General features: G+C 47.2%; 1 protein-coding gene across 1 annotated transcript in view; it reads left to right on the top strand.

Moving 5' to 3' along the window:
- The window catches only part of LOC147879569 (DNA-directed RNA polymerase 1B, mitochondrial-like), an 84,468-nt gene that overhangs the window by 32,682 nt on the left and 32,975 nt on the right, over positions 1 to 18,811 (top strand). Inside the window, exons 10-13 of the mRNA XM_087371400.1 lie at positions 14,196 to 14,246; positions 14,485 to 14,555; positions 17,818 to 17,902; positions 18,064 to 18,216. Of these exons, the coding sequence (XP_087227526.1) occupies positions 14,196 to 14,246; positions 14,485 to 14,555; positions 17,818 to 17,902; positions 18,064 to 18,216 (360 nt within the window). The remainder of the gene's footprint in view (positions 1 to 14,195; positions 14,247 to 14,484; positions 14,556 to 17,817; positions 17,903 to 18,063; positions 18,217 to 18,811) is intronic.

Below are 18,811 nucleotides of genomic sequence, written 5' to 3'. Positions count from 1 at the left end.
GAGACTAAAGATAACTGATACAATGAGCATAACGGTGGCGGTCTCAAAACGGGCCAGCCAACTGTTTCTACAAAAAGAGGTTATGAAGGACGGTGTGTCTAGTCCTGATACAAAAAATATGTGTCTGCCTCCAGATGATACAAAAAAGAAGGGGGGGGCACCAAAAATGGGGTAGAGGGGGGAGATACAATATATATGTGCAGGTGGTGATCGTCAGAGACCAATCATAGAGGGGCCGTCAAATGGGAGGTCGGAAAAAACCCTGCGATAGATGATTGGCCTCTGACATCACGCGGCCTAGTCGAGCTCGGTCGTCGGGGGCGGCGGGTGGCCCTGTGGATGAGAGAGAGAGAGAGAGAGAGAGAGAGAGAGAGAGAGAGACCTGATACAATGAACTGTGGTAGTGGTGCTACTAAACAAGCATCCATACCAGTGCAGAATGCAGAAAGTGCAAAATGACAGTACTAAATCCTAAGTACAACATAGTCATATCTCGACTATATATATATAAATCTCAGTATCATCGTCGACATCATCATAACCATCATCATCATCATCCATAGCAATAGGACATCAGGATGGATGGGGCTGTGGAAGAGGAGGCATGAGGTCAGCAATAGAGCATTGTCGCCCCCCCAAGGGTGCAGTCCAGGTAACGTCTCTTGGTTGTAGCTCTGCGTCTGACCAGGGCCACTGTGACCCCCGTCGGTCGGGCACTGACCCTAAACAAGGAGGGGATGTCCCCAATTATGATCTGTAAGTCAACCCTCTGTTTGAGCTGTCGGGTCACAAGCTCCGGGTCACGGTCATGTCGAGGCCTCGCCTCGTGGGGGTCTATGTGATCTGGCTGAAAGAACTCCGTGATAGAGCTCTGAGAAGTATCAGTCGAGGAGGAGGTTTGCCCTTGTCTTCGTGCTCGGAGTATCCTATCGCGGTGTCAGAGCACCTCATGTTTGCCGGAGGCCTCACGGGCCCATGACATAGTACAAAATGTCAAAATAACTTACATCATCTGGGGAAAAACTCCCTACGGAAAATTGGTGGAGTGCCTATAGCAGTTCAGCCCCGTGTTATTGTAGCATGACTACATTTAAATACTAACTTTAGATTTGGATTTGAAAACTTAACGCTTTTCTATCCCTGTAAATAGCCGATTTTCCTTCCTTTCGAGCAGCCTTTACTTTAGTCAATTCAGTAGTGTTCATTATGAGCTGAGTTGGAGTGAGCTCCTCCGATATCCATATTTTAGTCCCTCGCAACTTATTAGTTTGCTTGAGAATCTTGCTTCTTTTCATCTTGTCCTGGAAGCATTCTTTGCATTGTGTCCCCTCCTAAATGATAGCAAGTACATCCTCAGCTTTCCACTCTATCTGTGGTATACATTCCAAGATACTATTGAGCTTTTCTTTGTGATTTCCTTCAATCCAGCCCTCTGACAGTCCCCCTATTGGTATGATTCTTGCATTTGCCACCCCTTTTTCCTGTTCTTGTACTTCTATAACACGTCAGATGTGTTAATTTTTGTGTCCAGTGTTGCTGTAATTTCCTCTTTCATTGACTTGAGCTGAGTTGTAACCAATTCCTGGACTGTGGTTGCCATCTGTGGTTTGGGTGCCGTTGTATTGTGTATCTGTAATACTTTGTGAATGATTTCTTACTTCCCTTTCACTTCCCAATCATTTCTTGTCCTCTCTAGGGCTACTAGTCTGAGCTTGAGCTCACGGATTTTCTGCTGTAAATAGTAAATATGCTCATATGGGTCTATCATGCTAAGCATTCTCTTATGCTGTGTGTGAGAGAGAGAGAGAGAGAGAGGAGAAGAAGAAGAAGAAGAAGAATATATTATCGTCCTCTAAAGACCAAAAATCGGCCTATGGGACTTGAAACAATACAAAACCTTACATACATAAAGACTCCTCCCTCAAAGGGGAGGGTAATAAGAGAAACTACCTTTATGTCTAGGTGAGTTTCTGTGCTTGAAAAGCTTAGATACAAATGTTCCTAAAGCTGAGGGTGACGCCTTATGTAGCAAATCAGCCAGTCTGTTATGTCCCTCAAGAAGAGAGCTGAACTTTTTCCTAATGTGTGCATAGTAAGGGCATATCATTACCATGTGTTCTTCTGTTTCTGGCATACCCTGGTCGCATAATTGGCATATTCTGCTCTCTCTTGGTATGTCTTTCCATCCTCCTATTTCAATTTGCAGCTGGTGTGATCGGGTGCGAAGTGAAGCCAAAGCCCTCCGCTTATGCATTGCCATAGGTGTGCAAATGTACTTCTGCGTGGCTGACTCCTCTGCCATATAAGTGGGCCAATATTGGGGGTTGATAAATGTGCAGTAGTACTCGAACTTATCTCTATTTTTAGCTGTTTGCCATTTCCTGTGTAGTGCATTCAGCAGGTCATGATGAAAAGCATCTTCATCTACCTCCTCTGGTGAGTAGTTCAAGTACTCCTCTACCTCCCACTTCCTGAACCAATTTCTCAGATCTAGTGCCCATCCAGATGCCAAAATCTTGCTCTTGTTTGTCTTTTGGGGCTTTTGACTTTCTCCCCATGCCCTCTTTGGCAGCCTTTCAGCATCCATGCCTTTGACCTTTGTAATGTATCTGAGTACCTTCTTTGAAGCATGTAACTCTATGGGTAAGCATCCTGTCTCTAGAAGTAGCAGAGAGTAGGGTGTAGTAGCCTTGATGCCAAGGTGTCTCCTAATAAAAGATTTCTGCATTTTTTCCAAATCATTCCATTTCGAGGATGATATACTCCCACCCCACACCTCTACTCCATAGAGCACTGTTTGTATCACATATGCCCCAAAAATCATGTTTCGTACATGCCATCTTCTTGTATTGCTATTACTGCAGTCATTTTCAAATTGGTAATACTTTCCCCATCCTGCATCAAGTCTCCGTTGCACACAGCTGCTCCATTTATTATTGGCTGGAATTTCAATGCCTAGGTATTTGAATGAGTGCACTGTATCAACTGGTTGACCCATGTATGAGATCGAGGGGGGGTTGCTTGGCTGTATAGTTTTGACTGTCATGAGTTTAGTTTTGGTAACATTAACAGTCAGCCCACTTTCCGAACAGAATACGCCGAGTATATCCATCATTTGTTGCATCTTGCTCTCACTATCAGTGAAAACAACCACATCATCTGCATAAAGAAGCAACCAAATCCCAAAACCTGCTAGGTTAAGACTGGACAATTCTCTTTTACATGCTTCTTTGTGCACCAATTCCTCAGGTCTATCAATGCACAAACCAAACAAGGTGGGTGAGAGCGGGCATCCTTGTTTGACCCCCATATGACTGTAGAATTCTTGTGACATCCCATCCTTACATTTCAGCTGGCATTTTACTTTCTCATAAAGTCTAAAGACAACGAACCTTATCTCCTCAGGCACTTCTATGCATTGCATTCTCTCCCATAGCACGTCTCTGGGCACTGTATCAAATGCCTTTTTAAAGTCAATAAAACAACAAAAGAGTGGCTTCCCCTTGAGGCGGCTTTCCTCCATCAAAACTCGGATGGTGACTAGGTGATCCACCGTAGAGTGTTTGGGCCTGAAACCCGCTTGTCCCACTGCCCTCTTCTTTTCCTTTTCTGCCCAAATACTCAACTTTGCCTCTACTATTGTACTATATAGCTTGGCTAGAGTGGAACATACCATAATGGTTCTATAGTTTGATAATTGATCGCGGTCACCCCCCTTGTAAATTGGTTTGATCCAGTTCTCTTGCCATTCTATCGGGAAGCCATATACCAATGCTTGGTTTAATGCCATTAGTATGTGCCTTTGCGTATGCTTGTTGGTCCACTTAATAAGTTCTGCCGTGAGATGTAGAGTGTCTGCCGCCTTCCCGTTTGCCATTTTCTTTAGGCCATCTTGTACATCCTCCAATGAGAAAAAGCCTTGAGTGTTGCCAAAGAGAGACATGCTCACCATGGGCTGAGCCTTAGGATGGGTGTAGAGCTGTTGAGCATACTCAAACATCTCTTTTTCTGTAAAATCTCCCATGATGTCATTTGGCTTTTGTTTAACTCCTCTCCATGCTCTTCTAGGTTGCTTGACAAAGTCAATTGCATCTGTCCATTCCTTTTTCTCAATATACAAACGCCTCTTTTTGCGTATGAGAGCATGTAACTGTTTCTCAGCTGCTCTTCTCTCATCTCCCATTGGAATCCCCTTCAGTGCATTCCTAGCTGCCTTGCACTCAGCATCAAACCAGTCATTACAGGGTAGCCCTTTCTTACGCTCTTTACTGTTCTTTTTGTACCCCAAAACTGACTTGGCTGTGGTGAGAATAGCATTCTTCAGTTCTGCCTACCCACAATTCTGTTTTCCCAGCAGGCATGCCTCTAAACTTTCAGCATACTCCATCTTTTTCGCCTCATTTATTCTACGTCCACACTCAGCTGCTGTATGCTGCTCAAAAATTGCTGTGGCCAACAATATATTAAGCTCTACATAGAGTGGTTTGTGATCTGAGTCAGGAGACTTCGGGCCAAGTGAGAAATTGTGGACAAGATTACAAGCTTCCACATGAAAAAAATGCATAGTCAATTACACTATCCCCCCCGCTGGCAGGGAAACAAGTAGGGGAATTGGATTTTGGGAAAAGGGCTGTCCCATTTACCACCAACATGTGCATCCCATTCATCAAGTGCTCCAATGCTGTGCCATGTGCGTTCACCACTTTATCCTCCAAGCATCTACACCAACGGGGGTCAATGTCTATCTCCTGGTCCTTTATATATTCTTGCTGTGTGGGATATTGAAATTGTGAGTCTCCTATGTGTGCATTTAAGTCACCAATAAGCATAACATTTCCTTGTTTGCTGAACATGGCAATATCTAAGCATAGGTCTCCAAATGGTTGGGATGGATCAACCTCATGTCTCTGGTAGAAGGGGGATTCTCTATGAGGGATGTAGCATCCTGCAATATACAATGGCGGATGGCTTGCTTTTACCATGATCCATATGAAGCGTTTGTGGATGTCATCTTTGACTATGGAGATCCTGTCATGTAAATGGTCTTTGTATATGCATGCTACCCCTCCTTGCCCTTGTATACCTACTTGCTTTTGCCAGATGGAGTGCACCAAATAACCATTGATTTTAGGAATCCTGCGTATATCCCTTTACCAAGTCTCTGCAAGAAAAATAATGTTTGCATCATGTAGCACTTCGTTCAATCCAGCCCCTTTATACCAAGGAAAGCCTCTACAATTCCAAAACATGATCTTCAGCTTCTTCTGGTGGGTCTCATAGGCCTCGTGTTCCTATAAAGCCTGTTCAGCTCCTTGCTCTTTTTTTTTGACTCGAGTCTCATACATACGTCTCCTTTCTTCTTGCTGCTTGGGGGTGCGGTCTTCTGTCACGTAGAAAGTTGTTCCCTTTAGATAAATCCTGCTGCTGTCCAGGATGATTTCCCTCTTGCGTGTGTCAAGCATTGTGCAAACAATTGCCCGATGGCTTGAATTTTCATCCCTCTTTCTTCCTACTCGGTGTGCCCCAAAGACCACAACCTCTTGCATGGCAAAATGCTCAGCAAAAAAGTCCCCAACATCCTTTGCAAGTGAGAGGGGTGTTTCCTTTTCTTTTTCAGGTAGGCCCCGTATGACGATATTCTGTGCTCTTTTTTCTCTCTCTTTGTACTCATTGGCATCAATCCCTTCTGATTTTTTCCCTTGTCACAATGTGCATCTGTCTGTATGTGCCCATTTATCACCTTACTTGCCCATGTCCCTAAGGTGCCTATTTCTTGCTTGCATTCTAATTGAGGCTGCTGTGCCATATTTGCTCTCATATTTTCCAAGGTCTGTTCTAGCTCAGCAACTTTCTCCTCTTGGATGACAGTCTTTTGCTCCAAACTGTCTATGGAGCTTTCATACATGGCTACCCTTTGCTCCAAATCTGCATTCTTGTATTCTAGATGTTGGCATTTCAGTGAGAGCTGATGTATCTCTTGTTGTTGACGATCCATTGTACTTTGTAAAGCTGTTAAAAATGCCCAGATTCCAGCTTCATGAGAGGTGGTGTTTGTTGCATCACCTTGGGCTGACATGAGTGGGGCTGTTAGAATGTTCCCTTGTGCAGGAATGAATGGGGCTGCCTGTTCATCTAAAATAATGGTGGGTGGCTGAGACATTTTTGTCAGTTGCAAAGCACTTGTTCTAGTTGGTGTGAGAGAGAGAGTTTTTTATACTTGTGCTACCTCCAGAGCTCTTTGCTATGGAGTGGAATGTGCTGCTAAGCCACTTCTGTTGATTCTTTTGTTGAGGCTTGGACCGCACCAACAGCTCCGAATGGGGGGTCAAACCCCAACGCGGTTGCCCGTCAGTAATCTCCATACATGTTTGTGGTATCTGTCCTGCTGTTATCTGCCGCGCGCGGCGATCGCAATTGAAGTTCAAAGCCTTTCCTCAACTCGGATCGCCAATCTGAGGCCACCATCAGCTCCAAAAGGGGGGTAAAACCCCAACGCGGTTGACCATCAGGATTATTGCGCGTGTCGCCAATCGTCAGTTTCTTGATGCGCCACAGGATTAATCATGGCTTCCGCTAGCCGCCATCCGAGTTAAGCTAATTAGGCAGCAGAATGAGGGGGGAGAGGGTACGGGGGAGAGAGAGAGAGGGGGGGGGGAGAGAGAGAGAAGAAGAAGAAGAAGAATATATTATCGTCCTCTGAAGACCAAGACCGGCCTATGGGACCTGAGCAATACAATATCACAAGTACATGAAAGCTCCTCCCGAAGATGGGAGGGTGGAAAGAGAAACCACCTTCTAGGATTCAGGTGGATTCCTATGCTTGAAGAGCTTATACACAAATGTTCCTAAAGCTGAAGGTGACCCTTTATGCAGCAAATCAGCCAGTTTGTTATGTCCCTCAAGAGAGAGAGCGAGAGAGAGAGAAATTTTATTATAGTCTTCGGAAGACCGATGGGTCTATGAGACTGAAAAGAACCTGATACAAACCACAGTAAGGGTGGAGCTACTAAACGAGCATCATCTCCCGTGCTGAGTCCTAAGTCTGATCATACATAGTCAAATACATCCGGGTGTGACAATGAAAAGGAAAAGGATTGGATCAGAGCGGAATCCTCTGTATGTCATGTCGCCCTCGCTGGTGCGTAGCCGATGATGGGACGCTGGCGTTTGTCAAGGGGTGCCTTGCGTCTCGGTCTCCTGGAGGAGGCTCGACGCAAGACTAGAGCCACCGTGACTCCCGTGGGACGTGTCCCGGGTCTAAACAATGACGGGAGGTCCACGAGAGAGAGAGAGAGAGAGAGAGAGAGAGGCCTCACGGACCTATGGGACAAAGTACACCAAATAGAATTGAAACTCATACAAGCCTTAAAGGGTTTGAAGCAAAGGGGACCTTGGGGCCCTTAAACTAAGTTATAGAGCTCAAAAACTCGACAAAAACAGGAGCTGAGAGATTGAAGCCGAAACTTGGCTATGTGGTGGCTTTGTGGCATCCCATGAGTTGCGTAGCGTCCATTGCCTTGCGTGGTATCGTGCTGACATCCATCTTCGCAACTTTGTTGAGGTAAGCCATAAATTGCCATAATGCCTCCCCTTTTAGAGGTATCATGTCTATTTCAGCTAGTAGGATGGGGTAGGGGTGTCTGTGCTTTAACCCTGAGCTCTTATTTTATATATATATATATATAGAGAGAGAGAGAGAGAGAGAGAGAGAGAAAGAAAGAAAGAAAGAAAGTGTATTATTGTCCACTAGAGGCCAAAATGGGCCCATGGGACATCAAGAACTCTGCATACAAGATAGCACAAAATCAACGTGCCCCAAAGAAGAGGCATCGTCGAATATCATCTAAGTGCTACGCAATATAATGCAAGTGAAAGTACATAATGTCAAATCTGAGCCTAAATACAGAGTAAACTAGATGCACGGAAACCGCCCCCGGATGCAAAATGGGGGGGGGATGAGCACAATATGCCAATGCAAAGATACAAGTCCAGGTGTCAATGAGTCTGAGAACCAAAATAATACTGGAAATCCTGTCCATCGACTCTGCCTCCTGCTATGAGAGTACAAATCTGGGCAAAGGTGAGGTGAGCGGCTGGTGGGGCGAGATCTCCATGAGTAAGTCTGCTCCGAAATGCTGCCATCATCCTGGATCGTCTGGAGATGAAGCGGCGAGTACGTTCCCTATGTAACAAGATCCTGCGGCGTCTACAAACCATCTCATATGTACATCCACATGGTGGAGGCATGTGTCCTGTGTGGGCTCTGCCGTCCTCGTGCTCCTCCTGGTCTCTGTCCTCTGGTATGGCGTGTGCCTGAGCTCTATGAGGCTGGGCTCTATCACGCTCCGGTCTGTGCTCTCTGAGGTAGTCTCGCCGAAGCATAGTGGCCTCCCTGACATAAAGGGCTATGCAATGCTGATCCTCGTAGTCCATCACTCGTGAGAGAGGTCCAAAGCCATCCGTGAAGAGACAGTGGAATCTACCTCTGATCTCATAATATAGCGGGCATCTGCAAATGAAGTGCTCCTCTGACTCCACCTCTCCCATGGTGCAACAAGGGCAGATCCTGGTCTCTCGGCCTGGTCGCCGTCCATCCTCCATGCGTCGCATCCTACCAGCCTCTATCTCGAGCTGATGCGAAGAGACTCTAAGCTGGCCGAGGGCAATCCTCAGTGAGTGGGACATGTGGGTACCTGTATAGCCTGGTGGGATGACAAATCCATCCTCTGAGATCCGAAGGAAGTGGTCACAATATGTGGCCATCTTCACCGGAAGCTGCGTGGGATAAACCCAAGTGCGATACGTATGAAGCTGCAGCAAGTCTGCTCTCGTGACCTGGCTAAGCTCGTGGCGAGTCAACTCGAGATGAGGGGCATCTATGCTGTATCGGAACGGAGGCAGTCTATCCATGTCTAGTCCAAGGGATGTGAGCCACCTAGTGAGTCTGAAGTACCAGCAGTATCGGGTCCCTGATCGTGCCAACTCCATAGAAGATGCAAGTGCTAACCATGGCAACCGAGCTCTGCCTGCTGCTGAGTCTCCAAACTCCCTGACCCTGTGCAGATACATGACCGACTGAAACGCTGCATCCAATGCAAGGGGAGTAGCTCCAAACTCTGCTAGCATGATCTCGTGCGGAACTGTAGCCTTGGCCCTAATGAGCCGAGAGAACATGATGATCTGTAACCTCTCTACTCGTCTCCAATCTGCAGCGCCGAGGTCTCCTGCCCAGAAAGGAGCTGCATACATCGCAGCTGGTCTCACCAATGTATCAAAAAGCAAGGATTTCGTATCGGGATGCTGAAAGTGGGACTGAAAACACTGACGCTCAAGATGAGCCAACGAAGCATACCCTTTACTAATCCTATCTCGTGCTGCATATGTCATGGTGAAGACCGGTCCCCTGAAAACTGCCCCCAAATAAGTGTACTCTCTAACAAGCTCAATGGGCTGTCCGTCATAAGTGAAGTAAAACTCATCCATGCTGTAAATACGATCAGAGGTGTTGAAAACCATAACCTTGGTCTTGCCAAGGTTTACGGTCAACCCCCTGTCCTGGCAAAACCTGTGGAGTGCCTCAATATGTGCCTGGAGGCCCTGAGCAGTAGAGGAAATGAGAACCACATCGTCCGCATACAGGAGGATAGGAATGGAGGATCCTGAGAGAGTAGAGCCCACACCACCTGTCATCTGTACAAACATCTCTAGCTCATCAATGTATAATCCAAAGAGAGTGGGAGAGAGCGGGCAGCCCTGCTTCACCCCAATCGTGCTGCATACCTCCTGTGAGAGCCCCTCACGTGTCCGAGCCCGACCAGTGACCCTCTCATACAAAGCCATGATAGCCCACTGTATCTCTCCACTAAAGCCTATCTGGCGAATCCTCTGAAACAATCTGAATCGCGGAACTGTGTCAAATGCCTTCCTGAAGTCCACGAAGCAACAATAAAGCCGTTGCCTTCGTGACTTCGCCTCCTCCACCAGTGCCCTAAGTGTGAGGATGTGGTCAAGTGTCGAATGATCCCTACGAAATCCAGCCTGCCCTCTGGCTCTGAGTCCTGTCGTCTCGGCATGGTCATTTATACGGCTTTCCAAAACTGATGCAAAGATCTTGGCCATAACGTGGCCGATCATGATGGTCCTGTAATTCGACGGCTCCATAGGGTCCCCCGACTTGTGGATAGGTACTATGGTATTGCCTAACCAGGACTGTGGTAGGCCTGTACAAACAGACTCATTGAAGAGACGGGAAAGAACAAAATCTAAGGCATCAATCCCATGGATTACATACTCCGCTTGCAATCCATCATGATCCTTAGCTCTCCCGTTCTTCAATCGGTGGACTGCTGCACGGACACTCTCTGGTGTGAAAAGAATAGATGAAGCTGGCCTAGGGGAATGGGATAAATCGATGGCTGGCTGATCTGGAACATCGTATAGAGCTGAAGTATATGCTACGTGGATCTGTAAGGGGGCTCTGAGACTTCGAGCGGAGGAATTTTCTCCAGAATTCCTTGGAGTCACAGCTGAAAAGCAAGCTTCTCAGCTCCTCCTCATTCTGGGCTAGAAATTGGCGTTTCTTGCGCCTAACCAACCACTTGTAGTCTCTCTTGGTTTCGGTAAGGAGGGGAGACTTCTCCTTGATCTCAAGGTGAAGTTTCCTGCGGAGTTCCTTACACTCCTTGTCATACCAACCGTTGCAAGGAACAAGACCAACCGGTGGGGGACTAGACGAATGACACGTGGCAGGGAAGGACATGTGGGCAGCAGAAACGAGTGAAGAATGTACAAGTTCCCACCGGTCCTGCGTGGATGGTAGAGCATCTAATAGATGAGGACGGAGTAGGCGGCTGAGGTTCTGGCTATATACATCATCGAACTGGTGGTCGAAATGAACCTCATAATAGGATGTGCGGTCGTGATGACGAGGGGGGGGTGGGTCATGGGAGACATGAGTCAAAGTAAAGTGGATGAGTGCATGGTCGGCAGAGGGCATGAAGGGGCTAACAGTAAGGCTATGGATGGAAGGGACTAGAGTCGGGGGACCTATGATGTAGTCGATCACGCTAGTGCCACGCCCAGAAGCAGAAGAGAATGTAGGCATGGAAGACTGTGGCCACCTGGACAAGCCGTTATAAATGACCATACTGTGCGAGGTGAGGAGCTCCAGTAACTGACGTCCCTGATCTGTGGGCTGTACTGTGCAGTCTGATGAAGTCCGACAGAGGCTATCATTGTGAGATGCCGGAAGTATGACCGGATCCTCCATGAAGTCATAAGTGAGGGCCTGTCTGTTTGAGGTCCTCGCGTTGAAGTCCCCTAAGAGGATGACTTCTCCGCGATGTAAAAACTCTGCAATGTCCGCTGAGAGATCCTCAAATATGGACTGGCCTGGTCCAGTGGAAGAATAAAACGACTGCGCCGGGGGGAAGTAGCAAACTGCAATAAAGAGATCTCGCTGAGAGGCTCTGCGGTGGATGCGTACCCACAAGAATCGGGCATGTGAATCCGCTCTCTCCACTGTGATGATCCGATCGAGATGCTCTCTGTACAAAATGGCCACTCCTCCAGATCCTCTCACTCCAAATGCTCGAGTGTGCTGTCTGAAGGCAGATCTCCATGTATATCCTGTCACTCGTGGCAAAGGTCTCTCTGGACTCTCGTGTGTCTCTGTGAAAAAGATGATATCTCTCCCAAAGAAAGCCCCCCGTAGATTGCCTGGCTGTGCTGTAAAAGAACCATTGCAGTTCCATACAGCGATGCGTAGACTATCTGACAGGTGGTGTGTCCCATGAGCCCTGTCCCGTCAGGCGGTCGGAGCAGGAGGTGGAGGTGGGGCTATATCTGCTGGTCTGTCATCCCTAGGCACTGTGGGAGCACGCCTCAAGGTGCCTGTGATGAGTCTGCCATCCCTAATCACTGCCCACTTGCCCTGAGCTCGGGCTGCGTCTCTCTGAGGCATGAGCGCCTTGCGCTCCTCAACCTGTATCTGAGTCAGATCCTCGTCCATGGAAATCTGTGGGTGGTCTCTGAGTGTCCCTCTCCTCCTGAGGGCAGCTAGACGTGCCTGGGCATCTCTGAATCTGATAATGAGGGGCTGCTCTCTAGTACGATCTCTCCCGACTCTATATGCTCCTACTATGCCATGATCTTGTACTCCCAATGTCTGAGAGACAAAGGTCACAGCCTGTGTCATCGTGGACTCTGTCTCCGAGGGCAAGATACCACGAATGCGAATATTGAGGGCCTTTGTGGCCCTCTACTGTGACTCGGCCAATGTAGCTGATACAGTAGATCTCTGAGGCTGTGATGGCTGACGGCGGACGACATCCACCCACTCTGTGGCTCTCTGGACCTCTGTCTGAAGGGAGGTCAAACGCTCCTCAACCGCTGCTACTGCTGTAGTGGGAGATGTGTCTATGTGCTGAACGCGAGTCTCGATCTGTTGCACTCGCTTTGTGTGTCCATGAATCTCTCCAGCAAGAGTCCTATGAGTCGCCTGTAAGACCTGAAGATCCGTTCTAATAGACAAGATCTCCCGGTCCTGCTGTGTCACTCGATCAATAAGAGATGCAAGCTGAGCTGTAAGGAGAGCAATGGTCTCGTCCTTCCTGTGAAGCATCTGAAGGGCATCTCGGAGGTGGGTCTGAAAGTGCTGAAGCTCTGGTAGGATGTGTTGGCAAGGACAAATAGTGCAAGGCATGGAAGGAGAAAGAGAGGGAGAAAGGGGAGAAAGGGGGGGAACCGGTAAGGTGGGTAGCGGGGATGAGGGAGAAGGCTGGAGAGGGGGAGAGAAAGCGGGTACCGAGGATGGAGAGGAGGGGAAGGCTAAAGTTGGAGAAGGGGTAGGAGAAGAAGGGACCTGAGAGGGGAGGGGTGAAAAAAACTGCGGGTACAAGGTGGCTATGGGTGGAAGATGAGATAATGGGGCTGAAACCGGTGTACCTGTGACTGGGAGTGCGGCAAGTGCAGGCACTGCGCTGGGCGGAAGATGAGATAGTGGAGCTGAAACCGGTGTACCTGCGACTGGGAGTGCGGCAAGTGCGGGTACTGCTCTGTCCTTTGAAGAGGATGCAAGTCCTCTTCTACTATAGTGCAGCATGTCGGTCGTGGAGGCCATTGATGTTGCTGTTGTTGCTCCTTCTGTAGTATGCTCGACGATGTCGGCCATGTTTAATTACGGGAAACGGGAAACCGGCGGCATTGAAAAGCAGGAGATGGCGAGCGCTGCCAATGCGTGATGAGCGGGTGAGCGGGGTGGGGGGCCTGAGCGGCTGAGCTGCGAGGGGGAGGGTCTGAGCGGGGTGAGCCTCTGCGAGGGGGAGGAGCTGTGAGGGGGGGGGGGAGGAGCTGCGAGGGGGGGGCGAGGAGCTGCGAGGGGGGGGAGGGGTGAGCTGCGAGGGGCTGCGAGGGGGAGAGGGGGGCTGCGAGGGGGAGAGGGGAGCTGCGAGGGGGGGGTGAGGGGCTGCGAGGGGGAGAGGGGAGCTGCGAGGGGGGGGGAGGGGCTGCGAGGGGGAGAGGGGGGAGCTGCGAGGGGGGGGTGAGGGGAGCTGCGAGGGGGGGTGAGGGGCTGCGAGGGGGAGAGGGGAGCTGCGAGGGGGGGGTGAGGTGAGCTGCGAGGGGGAGAGGGGCTGCGAGGGGGGGGTGAGGGGAGCTGCGAGGGGGGGGGAGGGGCTGCGAGGGGGAGAGGGGGGAGCTGCGAGGGGGGGGTGAGGGGGCTGCGAGGGAGCTGCGAGGGGCTGCGAGGGGGAGAGGGGAGCTGCGAGGGGGGGGTGAGGGGCTGCGAGGGGGAGAGGGGAGCTGCGAGGGGGAGAGGGGGGAGCTGCGAGGGGGAGAGGGGGGAGCTGCGAGGGGGGGAGAGAGAGAGAGAGAGAGAGAGAGAGAGGTGTATTAACGTCTTCAAGAGACCTCGCGGGTCTATGAGACAAGATACAAGATAAATGTGACCCATACAAGCCACTGTGGGCTGAAGCAAGGGGCTCACTAAGGCCCTGGTTGAGTGCTAAGTGCTAAAATGCTAGAATGCAAATGTGCAAAAAGCTAGCTAGTACAAAAAAATAGTGCAAAAAGCTAGTACAAAACAGGAGCAGTCAATTGCTAAGTACATCTGGAGAGAGAGAGAGAGAGAGAGAGAGAGAGAGATTCTTTGGGTTAACGATCATTGATCTGGTTGGTTTGGGCTTTTGGCTGCACAGGATGGTTCGTGCAATGGGCTTCAACACTATGCAGCTTTAGGAAGGGATAGTGTGAGTTGTTTTCACAGATTATAAGATTTTCCTTGTTTCTTATTTTGTCAGGTTTCCCTGAGGTTTTACTTTTCTTAATATTACTTTGGTTCTAGGAGAAGTGCAAAGGCTGTTAGGGTTTTAGTGGTCTGCATTAATAGGTATAGGACTAGTGTCAGGTTTTTTGTAGACTTTCAGAGATGGAGCCTCTCTTTCATTTTGGATTCTGATCAAACAGCTCATTATTGCATATATGCAGGCAGGAGCTTTATCGGTTAATCTTACTGCTGGGGAAAAGCCTTCTGATGTCTACTCAGGCATTGCTACGAGGTACATAGTTTTCTGTTCATGTCTGTAAGTTCTAGCTACCATATAATAACCTTCAAAGATGCTCTACTTGATGCTGCAGAATTGCCATGCTTTCTTTGGTGTTGGGGGAAGGAGTTGCTATTATGGCGACCACTTAGGAGCTCTCCTTAGCTCAAGATAGAGCATGAATGTTTTGCGAAGTACCTTGTTGTCTTTTGGTTAGTGTGGAGAAGAGGGTTTCTTAGAAAATGTATCAAAGAAGTAACGAAGGATTCCCAAAATACGGATGCGTGGAAAGTCACATCAAGCAAGCTCAACTCTTGGGTCAAATTCCCCATGCATCACTAGTCTCTTGGGTTCTATCATTTGTGCATTGTGTGTATTGTTCTAAAGGAGTTTGGGAGCTCATCTAGATATATGCAACTCATCTCTCTCTCTATATATATATGTGTGTGTGTGTGTGTGTGTGTGTGTGTGTGTGTAGAAATTTCTATTCGATTATGCCCCACGTTGTGATTCATTGACAATTGCAGCAATGAATAGGAAGATAATTCATTGTACTAGCGCTCATAGCTGTGCTCAATCTGCTGCTGAAAACACAAGGTGGTAGAACACAGTAGCAGAGGTGGTAGGACATGTTTTTCCATCAACAGAGACCATTGTGGTTCGGTATCCATTTGGTCTTTAGGGTCTGCACCAGGAGTCTGCCCTTCACCTCAAGAGTGCCGACAGAAACTCAGTATGAAGACTTTGTATAAATGGATGCTCAAGTATGTGTGGGTGTATGGATTTGTATGTGTGAGAGCATATTTTTATACTATGGTCTACACCCACTGTTGGGCGCTGATGACGTCAGTGGGGATGTCATAGTAGCTAGTCCCTGCTATGCATGATGGAGTTTATGGTTTTCAACCTTGTGAGCGACTCTCATGAGATTGAAACTGCACTATGTTGTGTTCTTAGAGGATGAGTTTGGGAATGTTCCTGGATTCATCTAGGTATATGCTTCTGCCGTATTAGCGGACATGCAAATTTCACTTTGTGAAGTTTTTGTCCAAGTTGTGGCCTGCTGGTATTGTGATAATTCTTTCTATCTTAAATGGTGCGTTGCCCTATCAACTAGATTTAGATTTAGATGCTTGTTGGGGAGAGACTAAAATGAAAATGTTTAGACTTCACAAGCAGTTGTAGCTTGAATGAAGAGATTTTGGACTACCTTTTGATTAGCCTTCTCCTTTAGTGCTAGCCTTCATCATGGCTGAGTCTGCCCTTCACCTCTGGAGTGCCGACAGAAACTCAGTACGAAGACTTTGTATAAATGGATGCTCAAGTATGTGTGGGTGTGTGGATTTGTATGTGTGAGAGCATATTTTTATACTATGGTCTACACCCACTGTTGGGCGCTGATGACGTCAGTGGGGATGTCATAGTAGCTAGTCCCTGCTATGCATGATGGAGTTTATGGTTTTTAACCTTGTGAGTGACTCTCATGAGATTGAAACTGCACTATGTTGTGTTTTTAGAGGATGAGTTTGGGAATGTTCCTGGATTCATCTAGGTATATCTGCACCAGGGGATTACTCCAGCACCATGTTATATGGCACTAGCCCTTCCCATCAGCAGTTAGAAGAACTCCACAGCTCCACGGAAGAATGAATTCTAATCAGTCCAACAGAGGGATTGCAGGGCAGATATTACTATGATTGCAGGGCAGATATTTGTAATCAGTCCAGCAGAGGGATTGCAGGGCTGATATTACTATGATTGCAGCATTGTAAATATCAGCCCAATTTGACTGCTCTTGTGCTCTACAGGATAGAAAATAACCCTCAAATCCAGTGTCCACCAGTCTTCACAATCGTCTTGGACCCACAACTTTGGTCATGTAAGGCACAACTTATTGAGATGCATAGTCTTTCCTGGGAGTTTTAGTAGTGGTCTGGGGTTGCCTGATCTTTAGCTAGGGGGTGGTTTTCGTAAGGATCTATGGTTGGGCAGTGGCGCTTTAGCCTACACCATGTGTGTCCCTGTATCTGTGTTCTAACCTTCGGTGGTCTTGCAGGTGGCTTGAGGATAGAGATCAGTGCATACCTTCAGGCTAGCTGAGGTTAAGGCTAACCTTGTATGGGGTGTTCTGGCCCACCTAGCCACTCAAACAAAGCATGAGAGCAAAGCTATATGAATCTGGAAACAAAAAATAAAAGGCTCTAAATGGGATTCACGTATGGCATTCACATGGTTAAGTATATACATGGTGGAAATTGATATAGTCGGCTCATTTTAGTAAACAGCTTCACGACACAAAAGAGCTTGAGTGCATAGCAAAGACCCTAGATGTGTGGAACTCATGAGAACCCATCAAGGATACATATGTTGATGTATTTAAGGATGGGTTCTTTCCATTTTTGGCCTGTCACGAGGAGGCCTAAGTGAAGGCAACGCTCATTAGAAGCGAAAATACCTTTTTATTTAATATATTTTGTTTTTTAAAAGGCCTTTCCAAATTCCATGTTTAGAGCACCAGGATTTTACTCTTCGCCTTCCGGCCCCTTAAAACTTCACCAAAACATTTTTCTTTTTGGCCTGTCCTCCAGGGAAGGCCTTAGTGATGATTTGGTCTTCAAAGGGAAAAATCTTTTTTTTTCATTTTTTGGGGGGTTCGAAATCCCCATTGGTTGCTCCAAACCTTGGCAGAGAGAATTGAAGATTTGGGGTCCCTTTATGACTTTTGGGCCATTCGCATTTAGTCCTCTCCACACACTCCTAATCTCCTTCTTGCTTTTCAATTTCATCGTCCCTTCCTGAATTTGGGGCCTCCAATTTAATGCTCACTCTGCGCATTTCACCTCAGGTAGGGGCAGGCCTGATGAATGATAGATATATCATTCACCTTGTTTATTTTTGGAAACACTTGTATTTTTGATTTGTTTGTAAGAGATTAGATGCGTTCATCTTGCAACATAAAACCTGGATGCTATTACTATCTTCTCCACGCTTTTTTGGGGGGGAGAAGATAGTAATATTCTTGCAACATGAAACCTGGATGTTATTCCCCAGTCTACCCCTTCCCCTTCTCCCCCCTTTTTTGGGGGGGTGTTAGTTTTGAACATTTCTAAACCTTGAGGGTAGAAAAGATACTGCAGTTTGAGCTTGTTTAGGTGTGTGGATTTATTTAAAAACATTCATACTAGTTCGTAATGAGAACTTGCAAAGGTGACTATTAATTTAGTTAATGTCAAAGTAATGCTTCTTGTTTTGAGAATTTCCCATATGGTTGTTGTAGGGTCCGACAAATGATGGAGAGGGATGCTCTTAAAGATCCCTCAACATTTCACCATGCAGACAGTGCACGGGCTTTGTTGGATCATGTGAGTAGTTTCACACACCATGACAATATTGCGACGTCTTATTTTTGTTTATAGGAATTTGCTGAAACATTTTTCTATTGGCTCCAACTAAGTTTTTAAAATTATAGCAAGTTTGTTTGATGCTGGGTTAGCGAATCATAGTGTTCCTTTGTCTTTTCCAGGTAGACCGAAAGCTTGTAAAGCAGACTGTGATGACCTCTGTATATGGTGTAACATTTGTGGGAGCAAGAGCACAGATTTTGAATCGGCTTGAAGAAAGAAACAAGGAAGATGAGAATAATCAGATGTTTGCTGCATCGGCATATGCAGCAAAAGTAAAGCTCTTCGCATGTTTCATTTTGTAGTGGAAATTCAGTAATTTAGTTGTCTTGTTCCTTCAGCAATGTTTGTTGCCTGACTCAATTAAGGTTATTTGACTGTACTTTTATGGCTTCTTCCTTTTATGCTTCTCTAACTTGTTTCACCACAGTATAGTGATGCCTCAGTTTTGTGGTTATTTTTGTGTTGCAGTGTGTTCACACGTAAAGGACCCATCTTGTTTGTGTACATAGACTCACGATTGGTTGAACATGTCAACACAATATACATAAGGTTGTCTTAGATGTTATACTATATAGGTACTGTAGGGTGTAATAATATGTGAGGTTAAAGAAACACTACTCAGAATAATTCTGTTTCATTCACCATACGTAGCGAAGCAGCCTGATATGTCTATAAACACACGACCACGCTCCACTGAAACCAACACCCCCCACCCCCAGGTAATCGTAGACGTCACTTGTGAGAAGAGGTAGCACGCACACCTCTAAGCCCATTCTTTCTGTAGCAATCATAGAAACGTCGTCATCTTACCTTGCTTTTTTCTCTCTATTTTTGTTTGAAGGTGGGGGTTGGGAGTGTCTTCTTTGC

This window comes from Dipteris shenzhenensis, chromosome 33 (assembly GCF_047967505.1).
Source record: "Dipteris shenzhenensis isolate YYH24624 ecotype China chromosome 33, Dip_SZ_1.0, whole genome shotgun sequence".
Taxonomy (NCBI): Eukaryota; Viridiplantae; Streptophyta; class Polypodiopsida; order Gleicheniales; family Dipteridaceae; genus Dipteris; species Dipteris shenzhenensis.
The sequence above is the reverse complement of the archived record's forward strand: the minus strand, read 5'-3'. Positions and strand labels throughout refer to the sequence as shown.